General features: G+C 40.4%; 1 protein-coding gene across 3 annotated transcripts in view; it reads left to right on the top strand.

Moving 5' to 3' along the window:
- The window catches only part of aipl1 (aryl hydrocarbon receptor interacting protein-like 1), a 28720-nt gene extending 16384 nt beyond the window's left edge, over positions 1-12336 (top strand). The window contains exons 1-7 of one of the 3 annotated variants that reach the window (XM_058414218.1): positions 4965-7875; positions 7979-8164; positions 8986-9165; positions 9922-10110; positions 10454-10630; positions 10964-11105; positions 11260-12336. In XM_058414218.1, coding sequence (XP_058270201.1) covers positions 8069-8164; positions 8986-9165; positions 9922-10110; positions 10454-10630; positions 10964-11105; positions 11260-12020 — 1545 coding nt within the window. In that variant the 5' untranslated portion in view covers positions 4965-7875; positions 7979-8068 and the 3' untranslated portion in view covers positions 12021-12336. Of the gene's footprint in view, positions 1-4964; positions 8165-8985; positions 9166-9921; positions 10111-10453; positions 10631-10963; positions 11106-11259 lie in introns of those variants that run through there. The other 2 variants (XM_058414216.1, XM_058414219.1) reach the window with 2 other exon arrangements.
- The last annotated feature ends 662 nt before the right edge of the window (positions 12337-12998 follow it).

Genomic DNA, 12998 nt, shown 5'->3' with positions numbered 1-12998 from the left:
CTAGAGTGGATTTGGTGTCACAAATATGTAACATGTAGCCATGTGTTTCTAACAATCCAAACTTTTTCTCTGTAGCACTTCACATTGCTAAAGGTCTTTTAGGAGAAGAGTACTGTGTCTGTGTGAACAGGTCACATGGCAACTGAACAGTGAGTTAGTGAGAACTATTGTGCAATGAAACAGGAACTGCTTCCCTTCATGGCTGTCCTACAGTAAACCCTAACGTGCTGGAGCAGTGCAAGGCAAAGCATTTGAGTGATTGCTATTCTCCGAAGAGCTGCACTGAAATGTCCCCTTTGCTCTGTGTACCACATGCGGGTCCATGTGAGATCAGTCTGCCTTTCATTTAGCTTAGCTTCAGGCTGCAGTGCTCATCTGGGCTATGAGCTGCGTGAGCCGCATAAATACATACTTGAGGAAATTGTCAGTCGTGGCTCAGGTCAGGTTCTCCCTGGGCATGAAGCTCTGGCGGTCAGAGAAAGACGAAGTTCTTTTTTCACCGTCATTGCCCCAAAGCTCGCCCCTCCCCCCACCCCCACCCGTTCTTTTTAATTGACCCATTTTAATGTGTGAGGACAAGCAGCATGACTCAGGAGGGTCACTGAGTGCATTTGAGAGCGCTCTGCTCTATTAAGTACTGGCAAAGCCCTCAGCAGTCATTGCTTTGAGCTAGCAGTGCCGTGCTAAGCATGCTTTAAGGACTGGTCTTATTCACTCATGGACTGACGTGTCATTTCCCTAAATCTGTGCTTTTTATATATACGTGCAATAAACTTTGAAGGAACTTCTTAAAAACGTTCAGAACTTTATCAGTTCTTTCTGTGATAGATTATACGTTCTTTGAATAAATAATCTATTACTTGATCATCTATTCAGTATAGTCAGAGTTTTGTATAGTGAACAAATATATATTTTAATACTACTGAATATCATCCTAGCTAAGAAAAAAAAACAACCCTATACAACCCTAACCCTAACGTTAGCTCAGATATCATAACGCTTCAACTACAGGCACAAAAGAAAGCAGACTACAGAGTGCTATGCAGAAACCACAGAAAATCTCATATCTCCCAGTCTTATATTACACTATAAAAGGAAACCAGATTCTAAAGATTTGCAAATCGAAGCACATTTCCTTTAATTAAACTAGAATTTGTTTTGGCAAACAACTTTCTAAACCCAATTGCAGCTGTGAATTATAAGTGCTTGTGTTATATGATCTTCAACCTAAGTGGATGAAGTATTTTGGAAGTGTGCTGTATCTATGTTATAAATACAGGGTGTCCCTGAAGTCTTCATAAATGGGGGAAATTAACACTTTTTTTTTTTTTATTATTAAAACGTAACTGTGTTTACAAAACATCCTCTACGTGATTGCCAGTTCTGTGTAAACACTTGTGTTAACACATCTGGTGTTATGTCCATCACAACCTTGCAACAGCTTCACAACCAGCTTCCTTATCCAGCAACGCGAATGAGTTTAATACGTTCTTCTTTTGTTAGAGGCTTTCTTAAAAGCTATCTTGGGGGGGGGGGGGACTTAATTATGGAAGACATTTTGCAAAACGTGCTATTTTCAACTATGTATGGAGACATTTGGGACACACATGCTATAAATCTAGAAGAATTGGTTATTCTTAACATGTCCTATGTATGTCTTCTGTAGTTTTTCATACAAAATGATGATGTTAACGACAGAGAATGTCTCATATCTGCCCAAATCCCTGCATCAGGGAGAGAAGCTGAGATAGCTACAAATGCAGCAAATATGAAAAACTGGCAGACAAATCCAGATCATTGGCCAAATTGAAAACAGAGAACAGGCAATAGTCAGGTGATCAGCAAGCAGCATAAACAGAACAAATCTAAAATATGGAAATTGGGAAAACAACCAGAATAATTATCACAGAAATGAAAGCTTGATAAGTTTAGATGCCTACAAACTGAGCAACAAGGCAGTCTCTTGATAAAGGATGTGTGTGGGATTGGAAACAGGTGAGTGCAAGTCCAGTGATTGTGAATATATCATTTAGGGAGGTTTTGTCTAGCATGGCCATATCTGTAGGCCGCAGTGCATTCTGGGAAACTGAGTTCACGACCGAAGTTGACCTCACACCCTGCAAATGTTCAGACATTTTAGCCCTGTCTCTGCAGGAATGAACATAAACATGGCTGCAGCCAGCAAAAATGAATTTCCAGCCTCCCAGCATGAGTCTGCCTCTGAGGAATTTGAGTCACACTTGCATACAACACACTAACACTGAGAATTCCTCTCTTGCTGCCAACACACACGTCCTGTTCAAGTGACCAGGTGGTTTGAGCTGGTGATGTGGTTTATGAGTTTGGAAAAGGGGTTTGGAGTTGTGCGGTTGGTTTATGAGTTTGGGAATGAGGTTTGGAGTGATGGCATTAAGGCAGGGTTTGTGTAATACCTCTAGGGTTCAGGATGTGTCAAAGTGTATACATCACTGCTGGAGCCTGTGTGTTTGCTGGCAAAACAATCTTAAAGGTATGCAAAGTTTGTAAGGGAAAAGAAAGAAAAAAAAGATGATGGAGAGGCAATAAAGTTTTTCTTTCAACAAATAGTGAATCTGAGCTCTGGGTCTCAGGGCCATCAGAATATGAAGGTATCTTTTAGTAATTAATTTGAATTATAGATGCAGAAACAGTGGAGGCCTATAATCACATAGAAAAGTGTAGATGCTGCACTGAAGCTGGGCTTGACAGCAACACCAACATCTTGGATATGTCAGCTTTACTAGATAACCCTTTTTACCAGTAGACTGGTGATCCATTACACTAGCGGAATAGAAATCGACTCGAGGGACTTTTTTAATCAGTATAAACAATATTTTATGGCCGCAACCTTCAAATTTGAAATTGTTTTTTGCCAGACATTTTCAGTGTTCTTCAAGGCTGCGACTCTTCAAAGTTCAAAGAGGTTACGCAGTGTCTATCTCAGAATATCATCTCAGAATAAGGTTATAGAATTGCCAGGCTCAAGCAAATGTATGACGTGGCAGTGTGAGGAGGAACATGTGCATGCATGTACATGTGAACAGTGATGACTGGTTATGATACAAGATGGGAGGTTTAAAAATTTAACATCTAACAATAGCTCACCTTATGAAACTGTCAGGGTTGAGCGGTGCATTATATCACAGGGTCTCACCTATGGTATAATAAGAACAACGTGGGCAAACTGTTACACATGCACAGCTACATTTGTGATTGCTAAATTTGGACAGTCAACGTTTCAGTTTGTCCTAAAAATAAGATGACAAATGATCCTCCATAGTGTTCACATGTTCCGTCTTGATCGCTGCTGATAATTTCTTACAGATGTGACACTGAAATGGGCTAAAAAAATATCAGCATGCCATTTTGTGTAATCACTCGAAACGGTTGTCTCTGATAGGCTGCATGAATCTACAGCTTGGGCTAGAAAGAAATCAACTCCAGCTATGCTTCTTGCATTTATACATCTGTGTGCAGTTCCAGTTGTGGTGCTGTTGACCTCAGATCTACAGAAATCCAAAAGAATTCACATTAAAGCATTTGTCAAAAAGAATCAAGCAAATAATCTGATGTGGATGCCAAAAATAAAACCGTAACTAAAATATAACCGAAGGGTTGAAGTCCCATGGAGCTCCCGCAGAAACAGAGAAGCTTAAGTCCGGGCATCTCAAACTGCAGCGCTGTGTGAATCTGACAAGAAGCTTGAAACACTTCAAGTTGTAGCTGGAGAACATTTGAAACAGAGGTGTGTCTACAGTACAGGCCTGGACAACTCTGTGGCTGCATGTCTCATATATCTCAGAGCATATCCTTAAAGATTGCTAGATTATGATAATTACCGTGCACACAAAAATCCTAATCATCAAAACAACAATTAAAAAAAATTAATTAAAAGGCAAATTATAGTTTAATTCATTCACTGCTTCATCCAGCTCTCATGATCGTCCGCCTACTGGAGCATTTAGGTATTACATTCTACATATAGATAAAAGGTCTCAAAGATGAGAACGGTTTAATCTGCCAGGCCGTCTAACAGCAGTGTTTATTATTCTAATAGAATTGAAATATATTTTTGCTAAATGCCGGCTTTATCCTGGTCAGGGAAACAGTAGATCCTGAAATAAACCCCAGATGGACACACACAATATATCTATATTCATTCCATACAGACAGTAAGTGGAGCTCAGAGCTCAGACTCTCAGACCTCACGGCTCATGGAGCATCGGATAGCTTTTGTACACTTTTATTTCCATGGGGAAAACAAACACTTGAACTTCATGAGACGCTCAGAGTTATTTGATACAGAGAATTCGAATGGCTTTAATAATAATAATAATAAAAAAATGCTACTGCCTCTCAGCTTCAGGGTGTCTCTATATGAAGCTCAGGTCAGTGTTTGGTTTCTGTGTATGTTCTTCCTGTGTATGTATGGGTTTCCTCCAGTTCTCCGGTTTATATCACATCACATATCACATCACATGGGTGAATTGACTAGGCTACATTACCCTTAGTATGTGTGTGACAACTTAGTGGTCACAGTGTTGGACTACTGATCAGAAGGTTGTGAGTTCAAATCCCAGGTCCACTAAGCTGTCACTGCTGGGCCCCTGAGCAAGGCCCCTAATCCTCAATTGCTCAGTTGTATAAAATGAGACTAAACAAATGTTAGTTGTTCTGGATAAGAGCGTCTGCCAAATGATGTAAAACATCTTGGGTGTGTACCTTACATAAAGTGTCCCCAGGATAGCCTCCAGACCCATAGCCCTGACTGGGATAAAGCTAATATTTCTGTTGTTCCCTTTCTTTCTTTCTTTCTTTCTTTCTTTCTTTCTTTCTTTCTTTCTTCCTTCCTTCCTTCCTTCCTTCCTTCCATCCATCCATCCATCCATCCATCCATCCATCCATCCATCCATCCATCCATCCATCCATCCATCCATCCATCCATCCATCCATCCATCCATAACAATTGGTTTTATTTTGAAATGAAGCCTCATTCAGTTGTTAGGGCAGGAAACACTTACTGTTTATGGTTTTCTAGTAGCAGTACCAGTAAAAGCCACTAACATAATGCACTTACTAATGGAAATGAAATACATTGACAGATATAATCAAAGACACAGGTTCAACCCTACTGTCTGTTCAGTTCATGTCATCTGCCCTATCCACAGAGACGTGATGACGTTTTATGGACTTAGTGGAACAGTTTACATTCAGGAGGCCATTTTGTAATTGCAGAGGCAGCAACTATGTGGTGTGTGTGAGCCACTGTAAAGTAATAGGATTGTCAGTACAGTAAAGGTCTCACTCAGTGTGCGTGTAGGGGTTGTTGTAGGCACAGATGTTCACAGGGAGTCTGTGATTTAGATGGGGGTCCAGGCCTCTGTCAAGACTTGTTGAAATCTCCAGAGATGACACTTCAGTGAATCACTGAGGATCTGATCTTCTCCACACAGATATCCTGCTGTGTGAATGCACGCAGGTGAAAGTGTGAAAAGGCCAAATCCCAGTGGAGGAGAAGTGTTTGACCAACCTCATCTCCCCTATAGCAAGTCTCAAACCTGTGTAGCTAGGAAACCCTTTATGTATATAATAAATTCCATGGATCCCCTTTGCACAGATTTATTTCATAAATATTGTTTTTGTTACTGAGCTAAAGATATTTCTGTTTCTGAGAGATTTTTCTCCAATAAGGTAAGTTAATGAGATTTGGAAGAAACTCATTCAGTGATCACTGAAACAGGTAAATAAATAGAGGAACTGAGTATTCAGTATAATAACTTTGATAATGCTGGCTTGCAATTTCCTCTGCTGTAACTAAATTAAAAAATAATCATGGACCCCTGTCTAGGCTTCTCAGCCTCATGGACATCCTCACTTTGAGCACCGCTGCCCTGCACAGTGGAAATAAGGGTCACTCACAGTTTCCAATACCACATACTCAAATCAGTCTCTAGCTCTAGTGATAAAGCAGTAACCATGGCTCCACCCTGAGTCCCTGTAGCACCTGTTCCAGGGATTTAGCCTCATCACTTTATGAATGAGAAAGCTTTGTTGTATTGAGCCTTGCAGACAACATATAATATATCACATTACACAAACAGATTATGATGCATAATTATTAATCAGGTTTCCATGGTGTCATTATAAAGATGTACATTGTGTTCTTTGAAAACACACCTCACTAATACGAGCACGAACCCATACACATGCATCTGTGTGCGCAGGAGGACTGACTCAGTCACAGTGACTCACACAGACACCAGAGCTGACATACTGGAATGGTAACATCCTTATGTGCTTAAGACAGGTGGAGAAACAAACTAGCCTGAAGCACAGTGCACATTTCTACTGCAGCTCTACTCCAGGTACTGAGAGTTCACACTCCAATACCATGACTGATGTTTGAGCAGCACATATGATCAAATACCCTTTCATATACTAATCTGAGGAATAAAATGGCACCAGATGTAAATCTCCCATCCTCAAATGAACAAATTAACAGATTAGCCATGAAGTTGTTATTAAAATGATTAAAATTCATCAGGCATAAAAGGCCTTTGTCAAACAAAATACCTTGTATTCCATAGACTTTCTATAGCCTGTACCCATGGCAACACTGAGATAATGAAAAAAGACTTCTTAAAGTCTTCTGAGAATAAGGGAAACCAGTAACTTTGTTCTTATATGTATGACTGATGAAATTAATCTTTTAACTAATTCATTTTTTTGCACAGACAGTGAAAAGAGTAAGGGAGAAGAAAGGAAAGGAAAGGAAAGGAACGGAACGGAACGGAACGGAACGGAAAGGAAAGCCGAAGAAATAAATTCAGCCATTTATTACTGCAAGCCTAAATAGATCAAAGATTAATAAATAAATAGAAAACTGACTTGTAATTGTCAGTTAAGATGCAGAATCAATAAGGGTTCATTCCACCACTACTAAAAGTCCTGTAAGAATCAACATTCCAGGTAACTTTTGTACTGTTTTTAGCGAACAATACAATTTACAAATAGTGCATACGAAAGGGTTTTTTTTTTTCTTTTTATTTGTATAGCAATAAACTTAGCCACAAAGCAGCTTTACAGAATCTAGCTCTAGATTTAGACTCTACATTTTGAGCGGAAGCCAGAATCGGCAGACTCAAGGAAAGAGTCCCTGAGCTGGCATTAGGAATAAACCTTGACAGGAACCAGACTCAAAAGGAAATTCAGCCCATTCAAGGCCACACCAGATAGTCTGAAAATCCCAGATGTTCACACAGTTTAGTGCACATGAAAGAGTTCACATTGGCAGAGAACAGTGCACATGGAAGTATCCACATTGCTGCCACTAGAGGGCAGATAAACCATGCAGCAAGCCAGGCCTGATTGGCTTAGATACAAGTTCTCATTTCAAACTGTTGTGCAATAGCAATGGCCACATGATTGGAGGAATGTAAGCACACTTTGTCTTTGTAAGCAATGCATGCTTCCTTTTAAAGGAAGTTCCCTTTTCACAGGACCCTCCCCATACAGCTGTGGCTTCATGTTCAAACCTTACTATCCTTAGCAGTCCAACTCGAAGTGAAGTTGTTGCTCACTAATGTGACACATGCACAAAACAGCTAGCTGTGGTGAGCTAATCAGTAAAGCCCATCTCTGTAATCTTATGAAGTTGTAAAAGTGGATGGCTTGTTTGGACCGCTGTACAGCAGGAGATCTGTGAGCACATTCTCCAGCTGTCAGCCACATGTGTACACCGGGGGCATTGAGTCCACGAGAGTCTTGCTGCTCTCTCCTGTTAGCATGGACCACCGTGGAGGCTGACACAGAGGGACAAACACTAGTCTGTCTCCCTGCATTTTCCAGACATTTCTGGTAAGACATGATCATGGGTGAAAAGTGCTGAGAAAAGCCCTTCTGTGGATGGCAGGTGGAGCTGTCAGGCCTAATCCTGTTATCCCTGTCCTTTAATCCACAGGCAACACTCCAGTCTTTAATACTCAACTATACAGTGCAAACATACTTGTCTGGACACAATTCTCTCTCTCTTTATATATAAATATATAATATGGTGGACAGTCTGCTGCTTGGTGTGGAGGGAATCAAAAAAACTATCTTGCATGGAGGAACCAGTGAGATTCCCAAATTTACCACAGGATCCAAGGTAGGTTAGGCAGCTCTACAATTATAATATTTATGAGGTTGTTACACAACATATCTAACTCTATAGCCTACTGCTTTCATTTCAGATATGTTACACATATTTGCCAGCTGGTATTATGTGTGTAAAAAACCATGAACACAACTGATCACAAATCTATCATTTTTAAGACTAGTTGTAAAATGGTGAGAGGGACAGTGGCACAGCAGGAAGGGTTGCTGACTCTCAGCTCAAGGGCCTCCAATTCGATCCTTAGCTCAGTTTAAGGTCTGTGTGGGTTTACTCCAGGTTCTCTGACTTTCTCTCACCTCCCAAAGACATGTTGGTAGCTGGCTTGACTATGCTAAAGTGGTGCTCAGCAATGGACTGGTGTCTCACACACTACCACCTCTGCAAGTCCAGTGTTCCTATGAGAGACTTAGATTCATCGACTTTGACCAGAATAAACTTAAAGCCATTAGATCATTGAATCAACATGAAAGGTTAATTTAAAAGTGATGTCTATTTTTAAGTGGAATATAAGAAACACAACATAGACCACAGGGAGCACATGATTGCACAGTCTGCCAATTTCTCTGATTGGAAAGACCTGATTCAACTCACCAGCTAATAATCAAGACCTTTGAGGGTTTGATTATGTATATTAGAGCTGTGTAAACACTAACCTCTTCAGCACTTTAGCCCTCCTGCAGAGGCTCAGTTTCACAACCCCTGAGCCAACCAGACATTTTATAAACATAAGGTATCAGACTTCATACTGGCAATGCTTCTCTGAGATCGGTGGCTATTTGTGTCCTCTCATCTTCAACCTTTGTGACTCACAGGTGACTTTCCATTTTCGAACCATGCTGTGCAATGATGATCGCACTGTGCTGGATGACAGTAAGAAAGTCGGGGTGCCCATGGAAGTGGTGTTTGGAAACATGTTCAAGCTAGACGTATGGGAGACTCTACTCAGGTCCATGCGCATAGGAGAAGTTTCAGAGTTCTGGTGTGACATTATCGTGAGTACCATCATTCAGAACAACTCAAATCTACCTGACCGATGTATGTCTTGTAAATATCACCATGCGAAATGCCAACCACAGTGAAAGCACAAAACAAGCTTTGTTAAAAGTTAATTAAAAATGCTCTGCTCTGGGAATTCAACAAAACAACACCTGAAGGTTTAATAGCCAGTGATACAATACGATTTAATGTCATGCTCATTGCCAGCAAAAGCGACATTGCCATGCTGTTTGTGTACAAACTCTGCATGGTGCTGAGCTCTGTATATTAAATTCAATTCAGTAAAGGCTAAAGGCAAATGCTGTTAAATGCAATGTTAGTTCAGGTCCTGTGAAAGCCATAGCACGCAGCTTTTTGTCAGTAAATGTTATGGTAGGATCTCAGCCCAAATAGCCTTCATATACTCTGTTCATTAGCACTGTAAAAGAGACAGGAGCCTAGTGTCTACAGCTCAAGTGGCTAAAGGAGGATTAAGCTGAATAAACCCACCAGATGTACTTATTATGTACTGCTCTCAAAACTGAGCCCTATAACCTGACACCCATTACCTGTTCTCACAGCAATGAGCTTTAAGGGAAAGCTGTGCTTGATTTAGCTTTTTTTTAAAAAATGGATGACGTCTTGATTTATTTCGAGTTTCAGAATATCATAGCAGTAAGCAATATTCAAATATCTTAATCTGTTTGTTCAAAGACAGGAGGCGTCTTTTTGCATGTGTTTAACATTCTCTGGTTTGTCTGTTTGCTGGACAGCACACTGGCCTGTACCCCATGGTGGCAAAAAGTCTTCGGCGCATTGCAGTGGGAAAAGATCCCGTAGACTGGCACATCCATACCTGTGGCATGGCTAACATGTTTGCGTTTCACACCCTGGGTTATGATGACCTGGATGAGCTCCAGAAAGAACCACAGCCTCTCATCTTTGTGTTAGAACTACTAAAGGTCATTCTCATCTCCCTTCCTTACTGACTCACACACATCTGTAAAGAAATACTTCCACATACGGAGAGACACTAAATCTTAAGCAAGCCCATACTGTCTTTCATGAATCAGTTGTGTAACAGATTTGTGTTGGGCAATTCATTAAAATCTGAGAGACAACTTGAGTGCACTAAACTACTTCTCAAGAACGGCCACTAGGTTGAGCTCTGGATTTACTTTCAGTTGAATCTTCTCGAGAGCAATACCGTACATCTTTATGGTTCTTTCTATGACACTATAGATAATACATTATTACTACACTGTATTAACTATTTAGTATACTTTTGTGGGTTGTGTTGTTCAGGTTCAGCAGCCGAGTGAGTATCACAGGGAGTCGTGGGCAATGAATGATGAGGAGAGACTAAAGGCTGTTCCTGTGCTTCATGGCCAAGGAAACAAACTGTACAAACAGGGTCGCTTTGAGGAGGCCACAAACAAGTACAAGGAGGCGATCCTTTGCATCAAGAACATTCAGTCTAAAGTGAGAGAGCTAAGACCTTTGAATGGATGGTTGATGACTAGTTGTTGAATAAAAGTGAATTAAAATTTTAGTTGATATGTGAATGTCAGATGTATATACCCAATAACTCCAGTTTTTCCCACCCATTCATAATACTTCCAGGAATTTCTGGCCAAAGCCTTGTAATGTAATACTGAAATTCATCTTGTTTGTGGTTATGCTCTATTAAGTTAGTAATTTGTGTTTACTGTGCACAGCAGCTACACCATCATGGAGGGCCAACCGGGGAATTTGTCCCAGGCATTATGTCAGGATTACAGCATTGTGTGTGTGTGTGTGTGTGTTTATTTTTAGGAGAAGGCCTGGGAGGCCCCCTGGCTGAAGCTTGAGAAGATGGCCAACACTCTCACACTCAACTATTGCCAGTGCTTGCTGCGCATGCAGGAGTATTATGAAGTCATTGAACACACTAGTGACATCATCAACCAGCATCCCGGTTAGTGTAGAATATAGAATTCATAACTTTGGCTTGAATGTATTCAAGGCCTGTGTACTGACTGTGTAATGATGTAGAATAAATGATACACCAAACCAAGTTGTTTTGAGAATTGTATTTGAAGCACTGTTATACACTGGTTTGTGTTGTGTAGGGGTAATGAAAGCTTTCTACTTGCGGGGAAAAGCACACATGGAGGTGTGGAACGAGGCCGAGGCCAAGGCTGACTTTCATAGAGTGCTGGATCTAGACCCAGGTATGAAGAAGTCAGTGAAGAAAGATCTAGCCGTTCTCAACATGCGTATGGAGGAGAAGAGAGAGGAGGACAGACAAAAATACAAGGGAATGTTCACAGCCACAGCAAAGGAGCAAACAATTCCAGGACAAATAAAGGAACAGGAGAATACAGACCAAGAAACAACAGAACAATCAACTACTGAGCAAGAAACTTTCAAGCAAGTGGCTCTAGAGCAAGAACAAGAAACAACATTCCTGGAAACCCCAGAGAAAGACAATTCAGAGAAGGAAATTTTCAAGCAAGAAACTCTAGATCTAGAAACGTTTGAGGAGGAAAAAACAGAGGCAAAGTATCCAGAGAAGAAAACACTACAGCAAGAAACTCTAGATCTAGAAACTCCAGAGCCAAACAATCCAGATGAGAAAACCCTAGAGCAAGAAAATCTAGAGCAAGAAACTCTTGAGGAGGAAACAACAGAGGCAAAGTATCCAGAGAAGAAAACACCACAGCAAGAAACTCCAGAGGAGGAAACTCCAGAGCCAATCAATCCAGATGAGAAAATGCTAAAGCAAGAGACGCTAGCACAAGAAACTATAGAGCAAGAAATTACAGAGAACAACACTCCAGAGCAGGGAACTCTAAAGCAAGAAATCCTAGACAATGAAACTCCAGAGTAGGAAGAACAAGTTACTCCTGAACAAGAAAATGAACAACTTCTGTATCACAGTTAACCTCAACAGTAGCACAAACTTTTAATGACTGTCAGTGACAAAGCTTCTTAATAAAAGAATCTGACAGCCATGTGATCCATTTGATCCCTGTTATTGGAATTCATCTAATAGGGCATGAGGTGGGCATATTGCTTATATTTAGTAGTTGTGCTTAAGATATGATCTGATAAATATCTGATATTTGAGAAAATACTACATATACGTACATAATATTTAGATGAACGATTTTCCATTTTGGGTGAAATATTATCCATACAATGCATGTATGTCTGTGCTTTTTACATGAATTTCAAGCAGCATAGTGCAATAAAACATATTTATCAGGCTCATTGTATTGAAAGAGTGCTCATTCCCTGCTGTGATATTTCAGTCGGTTCTTCATGGTGCTGACTACCTGGCTTTAAATTACTATTTTGCTAGATGATGAAAAAAAAAAAAAAATCATATTGTCAGTATAATTCGCACATGGCCTCAGCCAGCGTACCTCAAAGTCAAAGTCATTACTGTCATTCTTTCTCACCACAGATGTATTGAGTGAGGTATGACATACAGTTACTTAAGGAAACTGTGCCAATAGTCATATAGTAGACTATACACAACACCAAACATTAGATTATACACCATTAAGCAGAGGGCAGAAGAGACTAGATGGTAGATAGTGGGATAAATGAACATTATACATGTATTAGTACACCAAGCAGTAATAGGTGGGAATAGACCTTAGTGACTTTGTCATTTTCAGAAATGCATCAGACAGTGTGTACAGTTGAAAGTGTTAAAGTGTCTGTGCGTATATCTAGGATACGCCTGGGCTCACATATGTTGCTGAGCTGAGGTGAGCTCTGCTGTTTGGTGCAGAAGCAGATCATTCTGCTCTAATAACACAGGTTTAAGTAATCAGGTTGTGTCTTAAAAGGTACTCTC

Source organism: Hemibagrus wyckioides, linkage group LG17 (assembly GCF_019097595.1).
Source record: "Hemibagrus wyckioides isolate EC202008001 linkage group LG17, SWU_Hwy_1.0, whole genome shotgun sequence".
Taxonomy (NCBI): domain Eukaryota; kingdom Metazoa; phylum Chordata; class Actinopteri; order Siluriformes; family Bagridae; genus Hemibagrus; species Hemibagrus wyckioides.
Note: the sequence above shows the minus strand (reverse complement) of the source record. Positions and strands in the feature narration are given on the sequence as shown.